We start from the raw sequence: 25,756 nt of genomic DNA, 5'->3' as shown, positions 1-25,756 counted from the left end.
CCTTCCTGCACGTGCCGCGAACCGCCACCCCGGAGGGCAGGCCCCGCTGTGGGCAGGCCACCCAGGGGTGCCGGGCCCACGTGCTGCGACCACAGGAATCCACACGCCCGCAGGGAACCCCCGGCAGCGTCACAACTTGGTCCCTTAGTGGCCGGGGTCACTCGGGCACCTCGGCTGTCCCACTAGGGAGGTCCTGGCAGGCGCCCGCCAGGTGCTCCTGTTAAGAAAGGCTTCTGGCACGTGGCCTATGGCCACAGAGCCCAACCCAGAAGTTCCCTGCCCAGAAGTGACTCCGACAGCAGTCAGCCCCCCTGTGCCCGCCCAGGGACAATCGCCAGGACTTTGTTTCCAGGAATCGTGATGAGCGGGGGGGGGGGGGGGGGGATTCCACAGTAAGTCCCGAAGCTCGTGACGCGTGGATGCGGTAACTCACGCCGCGCCCGGGAAAGCATCAGTGAGAAACGTGTGTATTGGGGTGTCTGCGACCCCAGGAGAGCCGCTCCTTGGGATCCCGGGACCCTCCACCAGCCCTCAGGCTTCTCAGGGGCTGGGCCTGAACGCCCAGCCTCCGTCCGTGGAGGAGGCTGCCTGTGGCCCGTGGCCCAGTTCACTTGACTGCAGCCTTGGCAGGTTCCCATCACCGGCTGCCCGGCCGGCTCCCCGGCGCCCGGCCCCGCCTTGCTCTCTCCGACCCTTGGTGCCCCTACCCCGTGCAGGGCCAGGCAACCCCGAGGCTGCCCCCAGGTGGGCTGGGGGTGTTTGTGAACGCGCTCAAACCGCGGACACGGCTAGACAAAGCTGGGGGGCGGCGCAGGGCGCTGGGCTCCCCGCAAAGCACCGTCGGCTCCCTTCTCTGAAAAGGGACCTCCCCCCACCGCGGCCGTCTGCACGGAGCAGGGACCCCAGCTCTGGGCAGGGACTCGCCCTGGAATCTGGTTTCCAGAAGAATCTCTCCAACCCCCTTTGGAGATTCCTAGTTCGGAGTTGCTCTTGTGTCTTCCCCACCAGTGCCGGGACCCAGGGTGCCCAGGACTGAGCCTTCTGAGACCTGGGGAGACGAGATGAGGCCCTGGGGCCCAGCAGGGGTCGAAGCACCGGCTTGAACAGGTGTGGCCCCGGAACTCACAGGACACAGCTGCCTGGACCCCACGCCAAGGGCCTTCCTTCTCCCACCTCAGCTGTGGATCCTGGGCTCCTCTTTGCGGTCCGCTGGACTGGGCCGTGGGGCCTGGAGTAGCTCTTGGGTTCGCTGGGCAGGGAAGACGTGGGCCAGGTGGACTCACTTCGGTTCCCCTGCTGGGCCCAGCTCCAAACCGGGCTCCTTCCTCTGCGTCTGGAGGCTCCCAGGAGCCCCAGGGTGGGGCCCTTCCTCTAACTGCCTCCACACTCTCCGAGGGCCTTGGGGAAGGGCTCTCCTGCCCTCTTGTGGCCAAGACGCTGTGGGTGGACAGGCTGCGGTGGAAGGGTGGACGCACCTGGGGATGGAGTGAGAACGAGCGCTTTCTCAGAGGTGAGGGGTTCGGAAACTTGATACCCAGTTAACAAACCTAAACCACTGGAAAGAGTGGTGCAGGGGGAAGAAGGAACCTACTTTCAATTATTTGTATAAAGTTTCTTTTTTTCTCTTAAAGACTCATAAAACCTCTCCTGGGTCATTCCTGGTAAAGACCATAATCCAGGGATCAACCAGGAGATACACAAGGAGAGAGGAGGGGAGAGGAGAGGGGAGGGGAGGGGGGCCCATGGAGAGGAGGCGCCCCTCCCTCAGATAACGAACTGGGCAGCGGATGCCTGGCACCAGGAGCCCCAAGGCACCCCGCGGGGCTCTCCTGTCCCCAGGACTCTTTCACCAGGGGGTGTTTCCAGAAGAAACGACGGTGGAGGGCCCAAAGAAGGCATTGAGACCTCTGCGAATGAACAGCGGAGCAGTCACCATGCTGGCCCCAGGGTTCTGCAGCAGGGCCAGGACCTGCACTGGAGATCGCAGGTCTTCCGGCAGCTCCGTCCCAGCTGGAGCTCCAGCTCCCAACGTCCAGTGGGAGGGGCGGGGGCCGCCCTGGTCTTGTGGCCCTTGCTGGGGAGCGTTGATCTTTGGTTGCCGGGTGTTATGTGACTCTCTCTCTAAACCCTGCTTTGGCTTCAGTTTGGGTCCAGAGCAACAGAAAAAGTGTATCCTTCACCCCTTTGCATTCAGATCTTTTCAAAAGAGCAAATACTTGCCCACAAAAATAACTGTTGCTCTTCCGACGTGGCCCAAATGCCCAGCAGTGTGGGCAGTGCACTCCTGGGCAGCGATGGAGGAGAGGGGCCAGCTGCCTTTGGCCACTTGTGGTCCGGTGTGGCCGCAGCACTGTGGGCACCCGGCGAGGAGGGCCGGGCAGGGAATCCCACCTTGCAGGCCTCTGTGCTCTCAAGGGTGAGGGAAAGGCCCTCCCTTTCCCGGGGAGTTGCAGACAGGCCACCCATCCTGGAGAGAACATGTAGGTCTGTAAGGGGGTATCTTCAGTCTTGTCCAAGGGAGGAATGTGGGTTTTGTTTGTGTTCCTGGAGAGGGGAACTCAGGGTGCTGGGGGGTTGCACACTGGAGGCTTCTGGACTTCCCAGAGCCCCCGTGGTGGTCTTTCCCGGGCCAGGGGCTGTAGGGACCTTGCGGCCAGGCCTGGTCTGTGGCGAGCGAGCAGGTGTGGAAGCTGGTTTCGGTCTGCATACGGCCCCCCAGTGCCCGCATCAGAGAGTGAAGCCCTGACAGGCAAGGTGGCTGCAATGGCTGGAGTCGCTGGGACCCATCCGTCGGACGGGCCTGCCGGATCTGCGGCTCAAGTACCCCACCTGGCCAGCCGTGCGGGCCTGGGGTCAGTCCTCTGGCTTGCCCTTCCGCAGCCCGCACGCTGACCCTGTGCGCGTCCGGCGCGAGGGGAAGCAGCGGAGCCCAGTGAGACGCCCGCGCGGCCCGCAGGTGAGTGTCTGACCCCCACGCCGCGTGGCCCCGCCCCCGGCGCCAGCCCCGCCCCGGCCTGTACCCAGCGCGGCCCGCAGGTGATGACTTCCGCGCTCCCGAACGCGTGGCCCCGCCCTGGACCCTCCCCCAGGCGCCAGCCCCGCCCCAGCCTGCACCCGGCGCGGCGCACAGGAGGAGACGTCCGCGCGGCCCCGCCCCCCTCTCGGCCCCGCCCACATCCCGGCCCAGTCCACCCTCCCATCAGTCCCGTCCCCGCCCCTCGGCCCGGCCCCGCCTCGGCCCCCAGCGGCTCCGCCCGTTCTGCCGCAGGAACGTCCGGACTCGGGATCAAGCAGGACTCATACCCTAGGTGGGCCCCGTGGCGTTGCCGTGGTACTGGAGACGCTCTCCACGTGGGCGGGCTGCACTTCCGGGGCGGGGCACAACCACCGGAAGTACGTGGGCGCCCGGGGCCATGGCGGCGCTTGGCGTCTTCTGTCTGCTGCTCGGGGCGGTATCCTGGCCGCCGGCCTTAGCCTCGGGCGAGGAGTTCTGGCCCGGCCAGTCGGCAGCCGACATCTTGTCGGGGGCGGCGTCCCGCAGACGGTAAATGTCCTCGGTGGGGCCGGTGGGCAGGGACCCGGCGAACCGGGAGGCGGGGCTCGGAGGGCCGGGAGGCGGAGCGGTGGAGCCTTGGTCTCCCCTCGCCTCTCGGGACCCCTGGCCTGGGGCCGCGAGCCCTCCGGAAGGGCAGGGGGCAGGTCCGCGTTAGGGGGCAGGCCGGGGCCCCCTGTTGCATGATGCGGGACTTGCCTGGCGTTCGAGGAGCCCCCGAATCAGATGTTCGAATGGGGTGGTTCTTAAGAAACCCCAGCTTTGTTTACCTGCAGGAGAATATCCGTCCCATCCAGGTGTTGGTTGATTCATAGATAAGTCTCAGGAATAAGAGACAAGCGTCAGTGCCATTCAGCAGTTACTGAGGGCTTGACCGAAAGCAGACTGCTGGGTGCGGGATGTCAAGATGGTAGATGGGCCTCTTCCTGGCAGGCTTGGGGGGTTGGAGGCTCAAGCCAGGGATCACAGCATGGCCTCGTTTGCAGTAATGGAGATGCAGAGAAGGGGGCGGTGAGGACACAGCAGAAGCTGAGGTCTCCTGCCCGGGCTTGTGTAGAGAAGTCTTGCTTTACATAGGGCAGCCGTTCTCAAAGTGTGTCCAGGGATCCCTGAGGTGCCAGGCCATTTTTGTAGAAAGGCTAGGATATCATGTGCCTTTTGCACACACTCTCTCAAGAGTTTACTGTGGAGTTTTTCCAGAGACCACCTGGCCTGTGATACCGTAACACAGGGAACGAAGAAGCAGACGGGAGAATCCAGCAATCACGAGACCGAAAAGAGATTTGCAAAAATTAAAGATAGTGCCCCTCTTGTCCCTCATGGTTTTTGTCTTGAAAAATATACTTATTTTTCATTTGGAAATACTAATGATAAAGGTAATACGTTTACTTTTGTCATTTTTAAGGGAATTCATAAATACTTTTCTAAAGTTCTTGCTTTGAATTCGAAATCAGGAATTACCGATAGATTTAACCCACATAAACAGTAGCCTTTGGGGTCCTCGGTAATCGTTAAGAGTGTACAGGGGTCTGTAGACCAAGAAGTTTGAGAACCCCTGGAGGGTGAGTGCTCAGATTCTGGCTGCGAGACTCTGCTGGTCTTAGCTGTGAATTATTGCTGGTGGTTAAACGGATGCTGAGATGTCTTCTGCGGGCTCTTTAAGTGACTGGTCCCCTAGAAATGGGTGGGCCGCTGCCTCCACATTACAGACCAGACGCTACTGACCATGCCTGGAGTCAGGCGCTAGGCCGTGGATGTGGGGTGTTGGGTTTTCTGTGCAGAGCCCTGGCCCTGAAGAACCAGTCTCCCGCCCTCCCTGCCAGGTATCTTCTGTACGACGTCAACCCCCCGGAGGGCTTCAACCTCCGCAGGGACGTCTATATCCGGGTCGCCTCCCTCCTGAAGACTCTGCTGAAGACTGAGGAGTGGGTGCTGGTGCTGCCCCCCTGGGGCCGTCTCTACCACTGGAAGAGCCCCGACATTCACCAGGTCCGGATTCCCTGGTCCGACTTTTTTGATCTCCCGAGTCTCAGGAGAAACATCCCCGTCATAGAGTACGAGCAGTTCATTGCAGGTGAGGCGCGTGGCCGTCCTGTAACTGAGGCTGCGCGGCGTTGGTCTGGGTGTGAACGTCAGGCCGGGCCCGAGACCTCAGCCAGCTGGGCCGTCTCCTCTCGGGCCTTTGCTCTGCCTAGGGGCCCTGCTTCCGTTTCTCCCACTACCAGCGATTTTGACCTCTCCATAGTTTTTCTGGAGAAATAGATCTGAAGCGCGTGAGCTATGTGTCCCCTCGCCTCCGAAAACCCCGGCTGCCTGGTGAGCTGGAGCTGTGATGGGGGGGTGGGGCGCAGGACCACAGGCCTCGCCCTGTGCAGGCCATGCCGTTCCTACCTGAAGGAAGACATGTTGCGTGTGTGGCGTTGGCTGGGTGCTGGAGGAGACGTGTGACCGCACGTCCTGTCTCATTTGGTTCTGGCCAGCCGTCTCATTTTAATGTTTTTAAGAGGAAAGAGTTGAAGATTTCTTAGAATGAAGGTACTTAGAGCCCACCGTTGCTTTACTCAGAAGACATAAACAGTCAGGGACACCTCTGCCCCGATCCCGGGAGCGGCCCGGAAGAGCGAGTCACAGTTCCCGAGTGGCGGTCTTAGCGCTTCTGCCGTGCGAGGGCCTGGTGGCCTGAGCGTCGCTGCTCCCGCCGAGGCCGGGCCCACACGTCCTCCGTGTCGGGTTCTGTTCTCACCACAGCGCAGACCTGTCCCGCGGGGTCGTTCTCCATGTGGGGCTCCGCTGTGGCTGCAGGGCCGCCGGGCGACCCGCTGCCGCCTGCGCTCCTGCGGGGGAGGCAAACCCTGAGGCTGGAGAGCAGCCTTCCTGACCCGACTCAGCCCGGGAAGCGGGCTCGGCCTCGTCTGCGCCCAGGGGACCGGCCCCTGACCTGCCAGCGCGGCGGCGCCTCGGCCCCGAGGGGTGCTTAGTGACTGCGGACGGCTGTCGTCCCTGCCGCTCTGCAGGCCGTGGCCCTTGGGCCGGGCAGTGGGGGTGGGGACTGAGCCCCCGGGTGACACTGGAGGTGGCAGACCGGCTTTGACCAGCTTAGGTTTCCCGCTGCAGAGGGGACAGGCATGGGGTGTCGCACCCGGAAGGCCTCCAGGCCAGCGTCTCAGCCCCGGTGTTGCATCCCCCCGCCCCGCCGTAGGAGGAGCCCCCGAGCCCGGGCCTCGTGCCCAGGCCAGAGAGAGTGTGGACGAGACGCCGGTCACTCGCTGCGGCTCCCTCGTCAGCGCGCTCCGTCGTTGCACCTGCGAGCACATCTTCACTTGTCGCCGAGCCGTGGCTGGGAGGCTCCGGGTGTGGGAGGAGCAGTGGGTGAGAGGGACACAGGAGCCTGCTCCCTGGGGCCTCCTGCTGGGGGCGGGGACACGCAGCGCTTGCGGCGGCGACCAGAGCCTCAGGGCGAGAAAGCAGGAAGGGCTGCCGAGTGTTGGGCGGTGGCCGTGGACTGGGAAGGCGTCCTTGGGGAGATGCAGTTTGAGTGGCCTCACGGGGGTCAAGAATGAGACCCGGAGGGGCGGTCCAGGAGGTTCAGCTATTCGGGGGTCCCGGGGAAGGAGCACCCCCGTGGGCTCCAGGCACCACAGGGGGGCAGCTGCAGGAGGGGAGGGGGACAGAGCGAGGGCAGCCTGCGCCGTCGTGGGGACTGGCCCCGCCCACGGCGAAGTGGAGGTGTGGCTGGAAAGAGAAGGGGGCCAGGCAAGGCTGGATGCTGTGAGAGGTTGGGGCACTGAGCGGCCCAGAGGAGATGCTGGCTCCTGGACAGCCCCGCCAGGCAGCCCTCCCGTCCCCTGAGGGACCCCCATGTCCCGAGGTCACTTGCTCCATCACCTCGGCTTTTATGAGCTCCCTCCAGTCCTGTTTGGGAGGACGGTGGCGTTAAATACAGTGGCGCCCCTCCGTATCGCCGCCGCGTGCGTGTGGTCACCGTTACCGTCGGTCCTTGTCTCCCGCAGAGTCCGGCGGGCCCTTCGTCGACCAGGTCTATGTCCTGCAAGGTTACGCAGAGGGCTGGAAGGAGGGGGCCTGGGAGGAGAAGGTCGACAGCCGGCCCTGCATCGAGCCGCCCCTTTACTCGCAGGACAAGCACGAGTATTACAGGTACCGCCGCGTTCGGGGACTCGGGCTGGTTGAGGGGTACCTGGCTGAGACACACTTTCCTTTTCCCGTGTTGTTTAACACACTTGAACGTGGTCCCGGCGGTGTTGTCACCCCAGACTGAGCTGCCGTCGGAAGAGCTGCCCGTGGAAGTGCTGCTGTGTCCTCCCCACGCCCTCCCCAGGCGCCCCCGCACGGGGGACCAGAGTAATCCGGTTCTAGACCTGGAGCAGCTCGGGAGCTCCTGAGAGCACGGCTGCTTTAAGGACAGTTACTGTCAAAACTGGCCCTGGCCCGTGGGCGTTCCTTCCGCCGGGCTCCTTCCGGGCCGCCCCCGCTTTCCCGTCATCGTACCGTCCAGATTCCTGAAGAGAGAGCTCCCGCGGTCTCATCAGATCAGATGAAATTTGTGGTTTCCTTAAAGATTTCCACAAGGTCCCTACCTATGGTCACGACCAGTAAGTTGTGAACACGTAGTGGTGGAGCTAAGAGAGCTGTAGCTGAGTTTATCCAGATCAGGCCGCGCGCGTAGACTTCCTGCCCGCGGAAAAGGAACCACGCTAACCGGGTGCCGTGGGTCTTGTTTTCCAGAGGATGGTTTTGGGGTTATGAAGAGACGCGGGGTTTAAACGTTTCCTGTCTGTCTGTTCAGGGCTCGGCTTCCATCATTGCCCCTGTGCTTTTGAGAAACACGTCCGCGCGGTGAGTGTGTGGGCTCTGGGTGGTGGCTGGTGCCAGGGCACGCGTGTGGGCGCGCCTGTGCTCCATCCTGCTGGCTGGCCCGCGGGCGTCGCCGGAGGGTCAGACCTCATCCCCTCCCCCACTGCCTCTGGAGCCGGGGGGGCCGGCAGTTGGGATCCAGGGGAGCCCCCGGCTGGGGCGAGCGGCTCTGCTTTGGAGCCTCACGACGGAGGTCTCTGGTCCCACCCCTGGTGGGTGGTGGAGTCGGATTTACACCCGGATCCTGCCCTGGGGCCCTGTCGGAGGTGGTGGGGCGAGCGGGACCTGCTGGGCGCAGCAGGGCGTGAGGACGGACGTCGGGGCAGGGGGCGGGCGGTAAGAGGACGGGGAGGAGGGCCGTGGGGTCGTGATGCTGCGGCGGGGTGGGGGGTGGGCGGGACAAGAGCGGGACCAGCAGGGCCAGGAGGGTTTTGAAGTGAGCACTGCGTGACCGGGGCCGACCTTGGAGGTTCCGCATGGGTGAGGAGTGCATCCCCTCGGGGCCACCCCTGAAATCAGGCGCTCTCGCGGGCCTCCTCGCAGCCTGAGCCGTGAGTGGTCAGAGGAACAGCTCAGGCCTTTCCCGGACACACCGCCCTGGCGGCCGCTGCTGGCCCCACGTGTTGGGAGTGTGTCTGCCTGGCCGGTTCCTCCTGGAAGCAGAGAACCAGCCACACAGGCCCCGCCTGCCCGCCCTGCCACCAGAGGGTCAGCGGGGAGGGCTGGGGTTCCTGGCGAGTGGCAGGGTTTGGTGTGCCAGGCGAGCTCCTCGGGAGGGGCTCGTGCTTGGTCTCCAGGCAGGTGTCCTAGGAGCTCCCTGCAGGTGTGAGTTGCTGGGGACATGGGGACCCCGAGAGGGCCCCTCCTGTTAGCCACCCTCAGCGTCCCCGAGCCTGTGCTCTCCGGGGCCCGGGAAGGTGCAGACTGTCCCAGCGCGGCCCAGTGTGCCAGAACGCCAGGCCGGCTCCCGCCGGGCCCGTGTCAGCAAAACGCAAGCGGGTCCACGGAGGCAGCAGGTGCCTGCTCTGCTCGGTGGGTCCGAGCTCCACGTAAGAGATGAGGTTGCTGAGGGTACCGCTTGCTGGGGCCCCACGTTACTCGTCTAACAACTGTTCGCATTTCAAAAGCAGATCTGGCTGAAGCTTCGGGCTGCGGGACCGTTTCTTCTGAGTCCCATTTGTGGGTAAGGGGAGCTGAGCCCAGGACAGACCTGTGCCCGGAGGCCCCTCTGTTTAAGAGAGACGCAGGGGGCTTGACAGCAGGGAGATGGCGGCTCTGAGACCCACGAGGCTGGACGGGGGTGGGCGGAGTCCACCATGCAGAAAACTCAGGATGTGAAAAGCACTAACCAGAGAAGGTTGATACATTCAGTTACGTTAAAATGAGTAAGTCTTGTCCTTCAATAGAGAGCGTTAACAAAATGGAAAGACAGACCGCAGAGAGGGGTGCTCGTAGCACGTCAGTCACGTGCGTCAGTACAGGGCTGGGTCAGATACAGGCAGAGCCGCTGAAGATCAGTGAGTAAAGGGCAGGCGGCCTTCTAGCAAATTCGGCAGAAGACGCTGTCAGGTATGACGCCGGGGGGACACGCTGCTCTTAGACCCCAGGGGAGACGCGGGGCGCCGCCTCCCAGACGCGGCCTGTTTCTGGAGGGTACTTTCCACATGTGCTGATTCTTCAAGTTGCTTGATTAGCTCAGGCAGACCACCTTTCCTGCCCCTCACTTTGCAAGGAGGGAGTTGAGCCTCCCTTGAGGACGGGTCTGGCTGTTGGCTGGAGAAATACAAACACGATAAGGAGTCTGTTTCATTAAGGTGATTTTTTAAAATAAAAGTAAATACTGAGTTTTGTTCCTTTGGGGCGGTCATCATTATATGGCTTTGCCCTTTATCCACTAACGTGGTGAGTTGGGCCGTAGATGTTCTAATACTGAACCATTTTTGCATTCCTGGTATGAACTCCGTTTGTCACGCGTGTCACCCTTTTAATATATCGCTGGGTTCTGTTTGCCAATTTTATGTTTTGTTTACTTGTGGGGTCTTTTGCGTTGAGAGTCACAGTCGAGCTTGGTAGCTCAGCCAGTTCAGTGGCTGGGACAGGAGAGAGTGCGTCGAGGTTTAGAGCCACTTAGGAATCAAAATCTGCAGGCAGCTGCCTGTGAGAGATCTGTGCAGCGGAGACTTGCCCAGACGCGCCCCCGCGCCCCAGCAAGGTTTGACCCTCTTGGCGTTGGTGCCTGATTGCTCCCTGGCCCAGGGCCTCCCCCACGGCGGTGCTCTCTGGAGCAGGTGCACATAAAAACCTTTTCCTGTTGTTTAAAAGTAGGTCCGTGATGTTGGACCGAGCCGAGAACCTCCTTCACGACCACTACGGAGGGAAGGAGTACTGGGACGTGAGTGCTGGCGGCGCGTCTCCGTGCACGTGGTTAGCCTCGGAAAACCCCGGACCCGCGGCGGCTCTTGCTTTCCGCTTTGCTCGCTACCCTGACGGGGCTCTTAGCGGGCGTGGGGGAGGGCCCGCCGGCGAGTGTGCTGCCCCTGCCCGAGGGGGTGCCCCCGGGAGCGGGCTGGGGCGCCCCGGGCCCCTCCTGCGCTGCACCGGCCGTCCTTTCCTGCTGACGCGTTCCGAACCGGCCGTGTGTCCTCAGCATTGAAAGGTGGGGCGTTCTGCGCCCCGAGTCCTTAATAGCGGAGTCGGGCTCTGCTCCGACCGGGAAGCGCGGGCTCTGGGTGCACAGACAGTGACGTGAGGCGGGGGGGCGAGAGGCTTCTCCCGTCCTCCCGGGGGCGGGGATGCTTGATCGCCAGGCCTCTGGTTTGGAAAGAGGCGCGGTTCTGCCGACGGGGGCCGGTGCAACAGTTTGGCAAAGGTGTCAGACGTCCCCTGAGAAGAGCCTTTGGCGGCGAGGTGGGGACCCGGGTGAAGTCAGCCTGGCCTGTCGGGGGCTCTGCCGGGCGAAGGAGCCTCCTGGGGCGTCAGGGTGGGGGGGGCTGCAGGGGACACGGGCCCTGCCCCGCTCGGCTCCCATGCTCCCCGGGGCCCTGGGACCTGTGCAGAAACGGATCTTAGAAGGGGCAGTTGTGTATTGTTGAAGTGAAGTAGAAGTTTTTAGGCAAATTACAGCTTTCCTAAAACTGAGCACAGAGCTCCCTCAAGGCAGATACTTTACAGCCTGGTTTCTCCCCACTCCCCGTGGGGACCTGCGCCCCGTCTCATCTGGGGCTCCCGGTGGATGTGTCGTTTCTCCCGAGGCCCCTGTGCGGGAACCGGTTTCCCCGGATCTCTGCACCTTGGCGCTGCCGACCGTGTGGACAGAGCCCCGTGGCTGTGCCCCCCACCCCCGTTTCCGCATGGTGGGCATGGTATTTCCTGCCACAGGGGCTCCCAGGTCTGTTAATCGAGGTGCAGGTTTATTATTTATGGCAGCTAATATTTGAAAAAGAAAAACATGGTATTTGCTGTCAAAAAAACGCAGTTGGTGTTCTGTCATCCCTGCACCTACTTCACGGTGAAGGGCAGCCCTGCCTGTGGCGAGGTCCGTCCCTGGACCGCGTCCTATCCTGTCCCTGCGGGGCGCCGGTCAGTAATCAGTCCCTGGATGGACCCAGTCAGGCCCCCCAAGTCCCGCCCCGTCGTCACCAGCCTCAGCCTGTCTGGCCCTTCCTCCACCTGGGGAAATGGGTGTCATGCCCCCTCTGCAGCCCCTGACCCCCAGCTCTCAGGGTCTGCCCTGTCCGGGGGTTGCTGATGCCTCCTGTGGGCGGGCTGGGCAGGCAGAGGCCCCCGGGTGGGACCCTGCTCCCTGGACTCGCGGCCTGGGTGCCTCCTGGGCGGGTTGTTGCAGAAGTGTCAGAACGTGGACACGGTGGTTCTGTGCCTCATGACAGCACTGTGGTCCCCGCCAGCCCTGCAGGGCAGTGACCGCCCCCTCGGCACCTGCAGCGGGGGAGGGGTGACGGGCGGGGACCCCGGGGCGGGGGAGGGGTGACGGGCGGGGACCCCGGGGCGGGGGGGGGGGTGACGGGCAGGGACCCCGGGGCAGGGGCTCACGGCCCGTTGCCCCCGCAGACCCGGCGCAGCATGGTGTTTGCCAAGCACCTGCGGGCCGTGGGGGACGAGTTCCGGAGCAGGTACCTCAATTCCACGGACGCGGCCGACAGGATCCCCTTCGAGGAGGACTGGACCAAGATGAAGGTAGACCCCCCGCCTCTCTCGTGCTTGGCGGGGGGCGCCTTGTATCTCTTTGGACACCTCACAGCTAACCCGTCCTTTAGGAAAGGGCAGGACGGGGCGCCCTGTGCGTCACAGGGCTGCCCCAATTGCCAGACGTACTGCTTGTCAGCAGGGCGCCCCTGCCCGGAGCAGATGTGGGGACGCTGGCCAGTAATCGGTCCCCACGTGGACCTGATCGGCCCGCACGTCCCGCCCGATCGTCACCAGCTTGTCTGGCCCTCCTCCGCAGGTCAAGCTGGGCTCTTCGCTGGGGGGCCCGTACCTGGGCGTCCACCTGAGGAGGAAGGACTTCATCTGGGGACACAGGGAGGACGTGCCCAGCCTGGAGGGGGCCGTGAGGAGGGTCCGCAGCCTCATGAAGACCCACCAGCTGGACAGGGTGTTCGTGGCCACGGATGCCGCCAGGACGGGTACATGGCTTCCATCCGTCTGTTTCTCCCGCAGTTAACGGGAGGGGGTCGTGTTTCTGTCCTCGTCGTCCCCCCTCCGTGCCTGCAGCGTGAGCGCATGCACATGCATGTCTCCTGCGGCCCCGTCACCTCCCGTGATGCCCTGCAGAGCTGGATGGGCTCCGGAGGCTGCTGCCCGAGATGGTGCGGTTCGAGCCCACGTGGGAGGAGCTGGAGCTCTACAAGGACGGGGGTGTCGCCATCGTGGACCAGTGGGTCTGCGCACACGCCCGGTGAGCAGCCCGTCCCGCCGCGTACATGCCGAGCCCGTGTCCGAGGCTGAGTCCTCACGTGCAGACCCCCAGCTCGGCCTTCCTGGCCTCACGCGGGGCCCCTCCTCTGCCGCGTCTCGACTCGGCGGAGCGGCCGTCCCCGCTCCGCCCGCCCGAGTCCCGGCCCCCGGGTACATCTCGGGCACCCGTGGGGCACCCTGCCCAGTGTCCCGTCCTTGTCATGGGAGGCAAGCTGCCCACAGGGACTTGGGCCCGAGCCTCGGGGGTTCCTCTGGGGCCCATCTGCCCACCGGCGCTGGGAGAGCAGGGCTGCGGTGAGTCGGGCCCTTGGAGTAAAGTGGAAAATCAGAGCAGAGCAGGTGATTTTCCCTCTCCTTCCAGAATCCTCAGACATGCTGGGTGCAGGGGCGGGTGTGGTTTACCAGGTAGATGTGTGCCCTGGCCTGTTCCAGGGGACACCTCCTCCAGGCTGAGCAGAGGGGTGAGGGCGGACTCAGCCCCACCAGGGGTGCAGGTGGCAGCCCCAGCCCGGCCCTGGGCCCTGGGTCCCGCCCCTCGGCCCCGAGGTTCTGCTGGTGGGGGGCGGGGCTTCGCTCTTCCCCGCCCGCCTTGGGCTCAGACCTGGCGGTGACGGGGCGCAGACCTCCGGCACGTGTGTTCCAGGATGCCGCCCCTGGAGGGGAGTTTTGTCCTTCTCCGGCCGCAGCTCCGCCCCTCAGCGGGAAGGCCCGCGTGGCAGGTTGAGCTTGGCCCTGAGCCCCTGCCCCAAGCAGCCGAGGTCTAGCAGTGGCCCGAGCCTGCCCCCGGTGCGGGACCCGTCACCCGAGCCCCTGCGGCCGCCGCAGCCCGGGCCGCTTGGCGGCGATGGCCCACGGGGGGCCCCGGCCGAGGAGGCTGGGCTGGGGGGCCGGGCGGGCGCCTGGGGTCGCGGGTAGGCATGGCTGGCGGGTTTGCTCCGCAGCCCCGGTGACCTCACGTTTCGCAGCAGGTTTTTTATCGGCACCTCGGTCTCCACGTTCTCCTTTCGAATTCACGAGGAGAGAGAAATCCTGGGGTTAGACCCCAAGACGACATACAACCGGTTCTGTGGGGACGAGGAGAAGGCTTGCGAGCAGCCCACGCACTGGAGGATCGCGTACTGAGCCGGCCCGCGGGCGCCCCCCACGCGGGCTCGCGGCTGCCCTCGGGACAGGGGCCCCCCGGCTGGGCAGCAGGCTGTCCCCTCTCCGGTCTCAGGCCCGGGAGCCCTGCGGAGGCACGCTGCGCCTGTCCTGCCTTCCCCAGGCCCGCCTGTCTGCCGTGGCCCAGCGCCACCGCTGCCCCGGGGTGCCTCGGAGGTGCCGGCTTGTCCTCGTTGACCTGGGTCTGGAGGGTTTCCCGCAGCGTCGGGCAGGCCCGGCGCCTGGGCTGCTCCTGTCCCGGGCGGCGGACACGGTGCAGGGCCCGTCTGAGGCCTTCGGGGGCCCGTGATGCCCCCGCCCCAAGCGCCCCGCCTGCCTGGGTCAGAGCGTCGGACATTCCGGCGCGGCTCCCAGTGGCTGCTTCGCGTGCTCGCGGGGACGGGGCCCCCCTGTTGTCTGCAGGGTCCGTCCAGCTGTCCAGGCTGTCGGCCCTGCAACGGCCACGGCAGTACGAGGCGTGGCCGGACGCTCGTCCTCGAAGCCCCGCGCGAGGGCAGGGGTGCGGCCGCGAGGAGCGGGGTCGCTCCCGCCTCGGAAGGCACCTGGGGGACCACGCGGCGCGGAGGCCGGTCTGCGGAGCCCTGTGCTGGGCCTGCGGCACGGCCGCCACGAGGGAGCCACCGTGAGGGCGCTGCTGGGGCCCCACCCCGTCCCCTCCGCAGGCGCCCAACTTCCCACGACGCCCGCGGTGTCTGGCGACGTGGGCCCCGGCCGCCCCGCGTCTCCTTCCCGAGCTCTAGAGAGGCCCCGGTCACACGGCGGGGTCCTGCGGTGTCACCGCCGTGCCGAGTGAAACCGCGAGATATTTATTCTTTGTCCGTTTGTACATCAAATATTAATAAAATACGTTTTCTAGAAACGGTGCTTTTTCCCACCCCGCGTTCTGTTTCGGCCGAGCGCTGGTCCAAGCACTCGGACTCGGCCGTTACCTTCCTTTCTAAGAAAAGCTGCACTGTCGTCGTCTGTGTTTACGGCTGTGAGCGTCGTGGGGGCACCAGCCTGGCCCCGCCTGCCCCGCCGGCTCTTTGTTCTTTGCACGTTGGCTGCCAGGCTTGTTTGCAAGGAGCCCGTGGTTCTACGGGCTTGAGAACTGCCGTCGTCTAGGTGCCGAGGGGGCAGCAGGAGAGCCTCCGCGGGGGCTGGATCCTGCTGGGAAAGACCAGCCAGTGAAACCCCACCCTAGAGAGCAGGGCACGCGGCGGGAAGGCGGGGAGCTTCGGGGGGGGGTGCGGGCCACGCCGAGGAGGGGGCCGGGGCGAGCCTCAAGGGGCAGTGAGGGTGGGGGCCGCTGGGGGTCTGTGGAGAAGCGAGGGACACCCTGGAAGTTGGGATCCAGGTGACGCTGTCAGGGCAGCCTCGGACAGTGGAAGACACACCTCGCTTTTGCCAACTTAACCGACGTGAGGACGGTATTTTTTTGGTTGAGACGATCCACATTCTTGAAGGTCAAATAGAAGCCACCTTAGACTTGAGAAGATGCCATAGAAACCGAGTAATCCATGGGATAAACATAACTCCAGTGTCCTTGGGTTAAAGACAAGCCCCCGGGCTTCCCTGGTGACGCAGTGGTTGAGAGCCCGCCTGCCGATGCAGGGGACGCGGGTTCGTGCCCCGGTCCGGGAAGATCCCACGTGCCGTGGAGCGGCTGGGCCCGTGAGCCATGGCCGCTAGGCCTGCGCGTCCAGAGCCTGTGCTCCGCAACGGGAGAGGCCACAACAGTGAGAGGCCCGCGTACCGCAAAAAAAAAAAAAAAAAAAAAAAAAAGACAAGCCCCCTCCTGTGACTGCAGACCTAGAAAACATTAAACCTGAAAATCTTTCCACCAGAGCCCCTCTGATGCCAAGTTCCTGGGAACCATGGACAATAGATTCATCTGTTCGCTCGGGTCTCGGGCGTTTGTGATGCCGAAGACGTGGAGTCTCCAGACAGAGTGTGAGACGCGCAGCTGCTGTATGTGGGGAGGGCCCTTGTGCCACCACCCCCGTCCCACCCCCGACCCCAGCCCGGCTGAGCTCCGGCCTCACGGGGAGACCCTCCAAGCAGGGCGCTCCGACCCCGGCTCCATGTACATTTTTTGATAAGCTTGTTAGGGGGTTTAGGTTGGGACTGCTTTTCTTCTGTACGTGAATTGGAAGAGAGCTGACCTCATCCCAGTGTTTCCTTCCAATCCTTCCACACCCTGCCTTCTACCCTTCGGCTTCCCCCCCCCCCACCTTCCGTTACTACCGTCCGCCATTCGTTTTTCACCGTCCACTGTCCTCCACCCTCCAACCACCTTCCAGCTCCCACCACCCACGCCGTGCCACTCGCTGCCCAGTGCGCACCCTGCCCCACTCACCCTCCGACACTCAAGCGTACACCGTCCACCATCTTCTATCCACCTGGTACCGCCCACCTGCCCCCTCCACTTCTCACCTACGGCTTTCACCGTCCATGGCTCACGTTCCACCTTCTCAAACCCATCTTTCACCGCCAATCACACAAGTCGCCATTCACCATCCACACGCTGCCTTCCACTTTCAAGCATCAGAACCCACCTTCCACCAGGCACCTGTGGTCACTCATTACCCACCTTCCTCCATCCTCCTCGACTATCCACCACCCACCCTCCAGCCGCCACCTTCTACCCTCCACCTGCCTCCCGCCTCCAAACACCATCGATCTGACATCATCCAGCCCAACCGTCCGCCATCCACTTCCCACCACCCACCACGTACCTATCACATTCCATCCACCATCTACTTCCCACCATTCACCAGCCGCCATCACCATCCGTTATCCGTCGCCACCTTCCACCGTCCACCCTCCTCCATCCTCCTCGACTATCCACCACCCACCCTCCACCCGCCACCTCCTACTTTCCCCCAGCCAGCATCTTTCATCCTCCTTCACGTATCCGTCCCTTTCATTCCCTCTGTCACCAACAGACTTGACTTGTTAATAATATCTCCTGGATTGTTACTGTTTTCAAATACTCTCAGTTCACAATTATTCAAACAACATAAATACATAACAACATTGATAGGTAACTATTACGCACAAAAGCAACATTTTAGTGAAAATGCTTCTCCTGATGAGATGAGGAAGCCTGTTCTTCCAACTCGATGCTTCCCATATGCAAGGATCAGGGACAGTCTGTGCAGCGAGACCAGCTTCATCTTGGTTATGTTCCTAGTCCTTCTAAAATAGAGGTACATCCAGGACACATTGTTTGCAGAACACATAGGGAAGGAGGTATATTACAGCAATGTCCCTCAATTGTTTATTGAAGTCCTACATAATGCCCTTTAATCAGAAGGTGATCTGTAATAAAAATTATAAAAATTTTAAAATGTCTTATCAACTGTCAACAATAGTACACTTTCATTCAAATGTTTCTGAAAGCAAAGGATTAGAAACGACGTCCTTGGAGGAGGATGTGTTATCCTGTCACTCTCGATTTCTGGGACATTACTGGAGAGACCTCACATCGACTTACCAGGGGACCATGGTTTATCCCCGCTTCTCCATCACCTAGCGGTACCTTGTTTAACCTGGTATATTCTGAGAGGCTTGGGAAGGTTGAAATGTTCATTTCATTGCTTTTTAGCCCCTTCAACATTTTTCAATCAAATGCTTTTGCCATGCTGTTTCTTTCAATATATTTTCACCAGAGCTTTGGAGTCGCAGATTTAGTTCATTGCACTCATGGCCTGTGTCCTTCATGTAGCCTGACCCTCCTTGTCAAAGCAGTGAACCAAATTAGACTTATCTTCTGTCAGACAAGGTCTGACCCACTTTTCCATTGAGATAAAAGTGTTAACATGGTTTTCCAGGGATTTTCAGAAAGAAAATCTTGAGAAATAAAATTATAGGGCACACCTTATAAGATAAACGGCTGAAGAGCGTGAAGTCAAGATTTAAAACATAGATTTAATTAACTGACCCCCTTTATGATATGCTGTTAAAAGAAAATGAGTCTATACACTGCTTTTCTAACTCAATTTGTAACCATTTAATGAAGCATGTAGGCAACCGTTCAGGTTATATACTGAGCGAGGAGAATGATGATACAAAGTATGTGTTTATGCGTGTAATGATCATTATTCCCAGGAGCTAAAGACTAAATGAGAATGAAGTATAAAAATCATTTGAAAAAGCCCTTCCTCACTAATTCTGGTAAGCATCATGGTCAAAGCCTCCTTTGTGTTTAATGAAAAAGAAAGGGAGGAAAGGTATGAAGGCTTAATGAAAAGAAAGGCAAAAAACGAAATCCGTCTCATAGCTGGCACTTCGCAGTGTGTGTTTGCAGTGTTATTTAAGAATATTCAGTTCCTCCGTATAAAACAAGAAATGAGTAGAGAAGCAAGTGGTCTATTTGACTCGTGAAACCGTTTACAGGTCAGCCGGACGTGGGGAGGTACCGGTATTCACAAGAAACTCGTCTTCACGAGGCCAGACGTCAGCCACCCATAGCTGACTTCCGGCTCAGCCCCAGGCAAGCCGATAAAAGGCCAAACGCATTTTAGGGTAACTCAGACTCCCAGTGGAATCCGGTTTAACACCTTATTCCTCTTGTCATTAACTAGAGTTAAGGAAACTCTTTGACATGTGTTCGTATAAAGATAATGGATGCCCGTGTCCCACCCCAGTAAGACAAAGACCTAAATGTATTCTCACAGCCCCTCCCCTTCCCATCACTCCAGGCTTTGCCACGGTGACCGACCCAGACCTTAAACTCTGGGTTTTCAGGGGTATGTGTTCTCTTACTTTCAGCTTAGCTTTTACACCGACCATGGACTTACCACTGTACTGATTGATCATTTCTACGTTGTAGGCCTCTTGCAAGGTTTCTTAAATGTTGTTTCTCCATTTAAGCATTTCATCAAAACTGCTTTCAACGCCGATTTTTTTGTGTCAAAGCTCTGAGGCACCATTTTTAACAATTAATCATTTGCTTTTGTTAATTCAGTGGGTATTTACTAATTGTCTGCAGCACGGCAGGGCGGTCCTAAGTGACGGGGAACAGCAGTGAACTGATGCCTCTGACCTACAGGGTTTCCGTTTCGTTGGAGACAAACAAACCCAAGTTACCTCAGAGCAGTTAAGTGTCAGGAAGAAAAATCAGGCGGGGTGAGCGGTGACAGAAGATTCAGCGGATGCATAAGGTCCTTATTTCCATGAAGATACCCTTAAAACGGCTCTCCAAGGAAGTAAACGATGGCGATTTAAAAACCATTTTATGGGGGCTTCCCTGGTGGCGCAGTGGTTGAGAGTCCGCCTGCCGATGTAGGAGACACGGGTTCGTGCCCCGGTCCGGGAGGATCTCACGTGCCGCGGAGCGGCTGGGCCCGTGAGCCGTGGCCGCTGAGCCTGCGCATCCGGAGCCTGTGCTCCGCAATGGGAGAGGCCACAACAGTGAGAGGCCCGCGTACCAAAAAAAACCATTTTATGTCCCGCCTCCATTTTTAAAACTTGGAAAATTCACATTTTACGGTGGTAAAATTTTGTGTGTGTGCATTACCTGCTTTTGTGTAAAAAAATCCCAGAGCACTTAAGAGTACCATAAAATGGTAGTTTTAAAACTCTATGTCTGAACTTTTACAATTCCTTATGAAAAAATTTAAAGACATAAAAGTAGAGAGAGGAGTATACTGCATTCCTATGTGCTGGCTCCAACAATCTCCTACACTCGGCCAATATTGTTTCAACTAGACCTTTTCTCCATTTACAGTCCTCTTTTTTTTGTTTTCGTTTTTTCTTTTAAGCCCCAGACTTACCAGTTCATCTGCAAGGGCTTCACTGTGCATCCTAAAGACGCCCTTGCGAGGGTAACAGATGGCACGGGCGCCCCGTTTGCCCCATGTGACACTTTACTGCGCTAGGGTCCAGATATTTTCGTTTTTCTTTGTCTCTTCCTCTTTCCATCTGGTTTTCTGATTGTAAATTCATTCTATTATTTAGCTTGTCTATTGTGTTCACTATTTCAAATTCTGCTTGGCTCTCCCGGTTTCTTTTTTCTCTCTTTTAGAATGTTCATTAGGCTAATTTTAACTTCTTGGGCTCTCTGCTCTAAAACAGTAGCACATATTCTGACGGAATCTCTGATTCAATATTCTAATTGTCAACTAGTTGTACTCTTCAGATGTCTTCTTTCTCCTCAGGAGGTCATTTTCTGCGGGGTGTTGGCTACTTGGTCAGCTGGCCTCAGAGGCCTCGGCCCCAGGGAGCTGAGGGGCGGGGAGAAGTGGGGAGCCCTGCAGGCCTGCTGCTCTGGGCTGTGGGCAGATGCTCCGAGAACAGGGCCTGTGCCCGCCCGGAGCTGCCCTACGGACCCAGGCCAGCGGTGGCGGCCGATGCTTGGCCACGCGCCCCCTCGCCGTCCTGCGCCGTCCTGCGTGCACGTGTGTCCACGAGCTGACGGTCAATTTTACGGCTGTGAGGACTGCAGCCCACGCTGCATATAACAGATAACAATAAAACACACGATACTCTGGCAAGGCCCGGGGCCCGCAGCCCCCGCGGACACCCGGTGGGTTCGTCGCTGCGCCATCGCGCCCAGGGCCCGCCCAGAGCGGGGTCGCCGTCACCCACGTGTCCGGCGCGGGCTCCCGTCACGGCCGTGACAGTTCCAGAGGCTGCACCAACACCTTCTCAACTTCCGGCGCCCTCACCAGCTGGCAGGCGCGTTTCAGGGCCATCGGCACAGGCTGCGCGCCGATCTCGGGCCCGGGGACAGCAGGGCGGCGGAGGGGGCCCGCGCGGGGACGCCCGCCATGCGCGCAAGCCGCCCGCAGGCCGCCGCCAGGGCGCAGCACAAGGACGCGCACGGCGGCGAGGGGCTCCGGGGACCCAGCACCTTGATCTCGATGGCTGTGAGCTCACGCGGCGTGATTTTTAAAAAGCGGCTGGACTCGACCTCTCCCCACGTTCCCGCAGCTTCGCTGCTGGGCCAGCGCCCCAACTCGCCAGGTTCACTCGGCTGGACCCTCCGCCTTCACTAAAGAAATGATCAATAACACGACTAGCCAAATGTTAATTTATATTAACAACTAAATGGCGGCAATTTATGAAGTAGCTGCTTCCCCCCGCACCCCGGCTGCAGCCCGCCTGCCCCCTCCCCTCCCCCTCTCTCCACCGCGACCCCCACCGCGACCCCCCTCCCATCCCAGGAATGGATCTGTAGTCTTTCCTGCAGGAGAACGAGAGCTCCGTGTCACGTCAGCCCCGCCACAGAACACGGGGTCTTGCCCGCCCCCTCGATGGAGCCACAGGAAGACCCCACGAGGAAAAGCCCTTCCACAGACTGAACTCCGTAAGGAGGCTGCTCCCAACCTTTTCTCTGAAGCTTAATCTGCCCTTTTGGATGACACATATTTTCATTGAATGTTGCTTTTATTGTGGGGAAAGAAATGAAAACGGAAGCAAAATGGATGCAAAAGGCAGTAAATTACTTGTCTGTAACAGTGCTGCTTTTTATTTGTATGGGACTTTTGACTTTTCAAAAGGCTTTCCTCTGTTTTTTCACGTTGATATAGAAATGTTGGACAAAGAGATAAAATTTGTAAAAAAGGCAAATAAAATTAAAATGACTCCCAATCCCATCGTTCACACACGGTGACCAGACTCGGCCTCTTCCAGATTGTTCCGTGTGCTTGTACCCTTCTTACATAAAGCATCCGAATTTCTCTACAACCGCGAACTTCAATACTGCTTTGCCGCCAGGTTTCCACTTCACCGTGAACGGCCCTCCAAAACGCCAGCCCTGAACACCGCCGCCCTACCCTGCAGCCAGGAAGCTGCCTCGCTGTGGCCAACACCCAGTCTGGCCAGCGACCAGCTGGTGTGGGCCGCCCCCACCCCGCTGTCCCGTCCACACGCCTCAGGCCACGTGGGCTCACGGCATCCTCCCTCTCTACAGCCGGGCAGCAGCAGGGCCAGCTCTGCAAGTTCCACTCCTCCGCCTAACATGTGCGGGTGGCCGGCGTGTGCCAGGAACCCACGGGGGGGTGGGGGGGAATCCGAGGGCCCGAGCCCCAGGGGAGGTGCTCGGGGCCACGCACAGATGACAGGAGCGGGGCGTCGGCCCAGTGCCCTCGGCTGGCGCCCATCCACACCTTCCCAAACCCTGCTCCGGACCAAGGAGGGAAATAACCAGGGAGGAGAGAGAATCTCAGCGAGGCTGCGGTAGTGAAACATGGTTTTATTGAGAACATCTCAAGTCCTCTGTCTGCAGGGTCTCATGCTCGGTTCTGGCTGGTCTTGGTGCAGGAGGAAGCTCATGCAGGGCTCACGTGTGGCCTGTACATCAGGGGACACACAGGGGACACCGAGGAGTGCGCCTTAGTGACAGCGTTCTCGGCTGAATTACATTCGTATGAAGTGTCCGAATTCTAGAATAAAATTAAAAGCATGTAACCCAACGTTGGAGAAGCAAACAGCTTTGGGGGCTCGTTCCACGAACATTCCACAGACCGCCTTTAACTGTTCACGGCTGGGTCCGCGATGCAACATCAGCCCAAGCCGTGGCCAAAACGAGAGTTCTCGGGGCTGGGGGCGTGTATCCGCAAACACTGAACGAGGAAGCGCAGACGCGCTGCCAGGAACGGGAGCTCCAGGTCAAGTCAGAGCCTCGCCCGCCCCGCCATGTGGACACCGAACCCCAGGGCCCCGGGCCGGCCTCTGGCCAGGGAGAGACAGTCACGGGACACGCCGAGGACAAGGACACACGCAAAGCTGGACTCACACGACCACAAACACTCTGCTCTATTCCACTCGTATAGTTTTGATGAAAAGAAAACCTTCTGAGAGATTCACTAATTTCACAGAATTTAGAGATGGGAATGCCAGCTGATTTTACTTCTCGTGCTGGATCAAATTCATAGTTGGGGCAGACCTTACATTTTGGTGTAAAGTAGTCTGGAAATGGAAAAAACCCATCTGTCCTTTTTATTTGTTTCTGGAGAAGAGGGGCAGGGCGTGCTCCCCCCTCCCAGCACCCACCAATTCCATTCTGGGACCTGCCTACCCCAGGAGACTGGGAGGCTCGGCCGCGTGAAATTACAAGGAAAGCAGGGATGCTACAGTCTGGAAAGCAACAAAATCATTCAAAAAAATAAAAAATAAATTCCAGAGGAGTTAATACCTTGTGAAATGTGGGCTTGTACATTTTAAAATAAAAGAACTGTTTTTGATTATAATAAAAATCTCCAAATAGAAAAAGATGACGAAAAGCCCCATTAAGACTCAGAGTCGAACTGCAGGGAGGAAGCGAGGCCTCCCGACCCCGAGCAGGGGTGAGGGCTGAGGAACCAGCGATCACGGCCCCCCACCTCGGCCACCCTCTCCACAAGCCCTGGCTCGGGTCACAAAATGAGACTTCTCGATGGCGGACCTTCCTGCCAGCAGGACAGCTGCCCAGTGGGCCCAGGCACCGCAGCAGGGCCAGTGTCTTTGCAGAGTACACACTGCAGGCTTAGCCGACGAGACAGGACGGAAACCCTCCCAAACCCCACCGGTCAAAATGTCCTCAAAGTTTAAGATTTTTCTCAAAAGATCAAGGGCTTGGTTGTGTCAGATTTCCCAAGTTTCTAAAACCCAGATTAAGGACCCTGGATGCAAAACGACTCCTCAAGGAAATGCCTACGTGGTGACGCACGGCGGGCGGGCGCCCTGGTTTGTCTTTTGGGGGGTGCGCGTTTCCTCCTTCCTGCTTACAGAGGAGCGTGCCGGTGGCCCTGCCCCAGGAGCGGGGGCCGTGCAGGCCTCCTGCCCCAGCCCGGCTCCCCGCAGCCCCGCCTGGGCCTGCCGCCCAGGGGTCCCCAACCCCGCCTCGCCCGCGATCCTTGGCTGCCTTCCTCCCCGGCGCCCTCCTCAGGCCTGGGCGCTCTGGGGGCAGGAGCCCCGCGGCAGGTCCGTCCTGCACGGTCGCACCGATATGAGCCGGGACAGGCGGCAGGCACAGCCCCGCGGCCTGGACCACACGGTGCGGCAGCCGTTTCCCTGGGCGGGGGCAAGGAGGGGGGGTCATGCTCAGGTCCACAGTCGGCTGGCAGCCGGGCGGCCGGGAGTCCTGGATTGCTTGTGCGGTATCAGTCCTCTGGACTTTGTAACCAAAATCCACGTATTTTTTAAAAACTAAGTCCATCTCCCAATCCCCGTTAGAAAAAATACCATTTATAGAGATAAGAATAAAAACACAGATGTCTCTTCTGAGTGTGCAGGAGACTGCTGTGGTCGGGGGGGCGCCAGCGGACACCTTTCTTTTCTCGGGTGGAACCACAGCGGGCCCCGCCGGGCCACGCGGGCCCGAGCCCTGTGCCGACGGGGTCGGGACAAGAACACGCCCTGCAGAGATGGTGGTGTGGGCAACGCCCGTCCTCTGACCCGGCCAGGCCCGGGCAGCGCGGCCCCCGCCCCCTGCCCTGCACGCGCCCACGGGGCGCAGCACCTCAAGTCTCCACGCGGACGCGAGGAGACACCTGGAGACGTGACCTTCTGCGACCGCGTCTCCCACGCTGAGCGCCCGGGGTCTGGGCCAAAGTGCCAGTGGCCGTCCTGATCCTGCTCTGAGGGTTCTGAGCCCACGAAGGACACGGGACACCCAGACACACAGCCTGATGCCCGGACTTGGCGGGAGGGCCCTCTCTGCCTACGGCACCCCCGAGACCCCCACCCCCCGAACCGGGAGCTGGTGCTGACTCCGCAAAGGGCACGAAGCTCCTCTCCGTCCTGAACGGACGTGTGGGAGGGGCATGGTGTGGACCTTTGCGTCAGGGTGGGGCGGCCTCCCAGGGTCCACACCTGCCCGCCTGCCCTGACCCCCGGCTCGCTCAGCCCGCCCGGGACCGGCCTGTGTGCTGTGGGGCGCCGAGCGGTGTCCCGGGCCCCCCCTTCCCTGCCGCGACAGCAACATCCCAGCCTGGTCGAGACCCCAGCGGCAACGCGCTGTCTCGCCGGCTCTCAGCCTGAGCACTTATACTTCAGACGTGCCCTTGCTAAAGCTGGAAAGAATCACTGGAAAAGACGCCTTAAGTGGCCTTTTCCAAGAAGGAAGACCGACTGACTTAGCTCTATCTCCGTCCTGTGGAGGTCTCGGGACAGTCATTCACATCCAGGAGGTTCAGGGGAAGGACCAGAGGGAATATTCTAGGTTATTTCTTGTGCAGTAGCCCCTGTGGGTCCCTTTAGTCCCTAAAAGTCAAACACTGCTTAAAAAACCCAAATGAGCGGCCAGGCTTACTGACCATGTTTGACCTCTGATTATTTAGAAGTCAACCGAGAGACGATTTTCCATGATATGGTCCTACGAGGAGCACAGAAACGTCTAGAGGACGCTGGAGGCTGCGGGGGCCTGGCTGCGCCACGCGCCACACCGCGGGTCGCCGCGCTGTGGACTTGGGCTCCGTGCGGGGAGTCCTCTCCCAGGGAGGCGCCTACGGGGAACGGGGACCTGCATGTGGACAGGGGTACAGTTTCTTTAGGTTACTGCTTCCTATCTATTTCCTCACTCCCTCCGTCTATAAGTGCTTCTTTGCAGTTAAAATACTGTGGCATAAGAGTGACCTGACATAGTTATTTCCTATTTTATGAACCTTATTCCTAGTTCTGAATAAATTAATTATTCAAGAATTTCACACAAGTAATTTCTATTTTTCCTAAACTTCAGGAAGCCCTACTCAGTAGAACTCAACTTCTAAATGTAAACTGAGGTTGAAAGCAGTCACTGGATGATTCACAAGGGGGAACGCTGCCGTA

The 25,756-nt window shown here is 60.1% G+C and overlaps 2 protein-coding genes across 9 annotated transcripts in view; one reads left to right on the top strand and one right to left on the bottom strand.

Moving 5' to 3' along the window:
- The first annotated feature begins 3,261 nt into the window (after positions 1 to 3,261).
- On the top strand, positions 3,262 to 25,625 carry POFUT2 (protein O-fucosyltransferase 2). 6 transcript variants are annotated; one of them, XM_059065388.2, is made up of 9 exons: positions 3,262 to 3,544; positions 4,876 to 5,126; positions 7,063 to 7,207; positions 7,796 to 7,906; positions 10,250 to 10,316; positions 11,993 to 12,118; positions 12,387 to 12,567; positions 12,716 to 12,839; positions 13,828 to 14,879. In XM_059065388.2, the coding sequence occupies exons 1-9, from the start codon at positions 3,414 to 3,416 to the stop codon at positions 13,979 to 13,981; spliced, it is 1,290 nt and encodes a 429-aa protein (XP_058921371.1). In that variant the 5' UTR covers positions 3,262 to 3,413; the 3' UTR covers positions 13,982 to 14,879. The 6 variants fall into 6 exon arrangements, with proteins under 6 accessions (XP_058921371.1, XP_066891374.1, XP_066891373.1 ...); XM_067035273.1 differs by having other exon boundaries at positions 10,247 to 10,316; XM_067035276.1 differs by lacking the exon at positions 13,828 to 14,879 and adding an exon at positions 25,270 to 25,625 and having other exon boundaries at positions 3,273 to 3,544.
- ADARB1 (adenosine deaminase RNA specific B1) overlaps positions 22,188 to 25,756 on the bottom strand; it is a 117,323-nt gene continuing 113,754 nt past the window's right edge. For all 3 annotated transcript variants that reach the window (XM_067035271.1, XM_067035269.1, XM_067035270.1), the window contains exon 12: positions 22,188 to 22,392. The gene's annotated coding sequence lies outside the window, so the exon portion shown is untranslated. The remainder of the gene's footprint in view (positions 22,393 to 25,756) is intronic.

The sequence above is a fragment of the Kogia breviceps genome, chromosome 5 (assembly GCF_026419965.1).
Source record: "Kogia breviceps isolate mKogBre1 chromosome 5, mKogBre1 haplotype 1, whole genome shotgun sequence".
Taxonomy (NCBI): domain Eukaryota; kingdom Metazoa; phylum Chordata; class Mammalia; order Artiodactyla; family Physeteridae; genus Kogia; species Kogia breviceps.
Note: the sequence above shows the minus strand (reverse complement) of the source record. Positions and strands in the feature narration are given on the sequence as shown.

What these genes read in the sequence shown, in the direction of transcription:
- POFUT2 (XM_067035272.1), top strand. Translation starts at nt 3,414, where the DNA reads ATGGCGGCGCTTGGCGTCTTCTGTCTGCTGCTCGGGGCGGTATCCTGG. An exon ending in CACGGATGCCGCCAGGACGG is followed by an intron (nt 12,568 to 12,715) that starts GTACATGGCTTC and finishes GATGCCCTGCAG; the next exon opens with AGCTGGATGGGCTCCGGAGG. An exon ending in TGGGTCTGCGCACACGCCCG is followed by an intron (nt 12,840 to 13,827) that starts GTGAGCAGCCCG and finishes GTTTCGCAGCAG; the next exon opens with GTTTTTTATCGGCACCTCGG.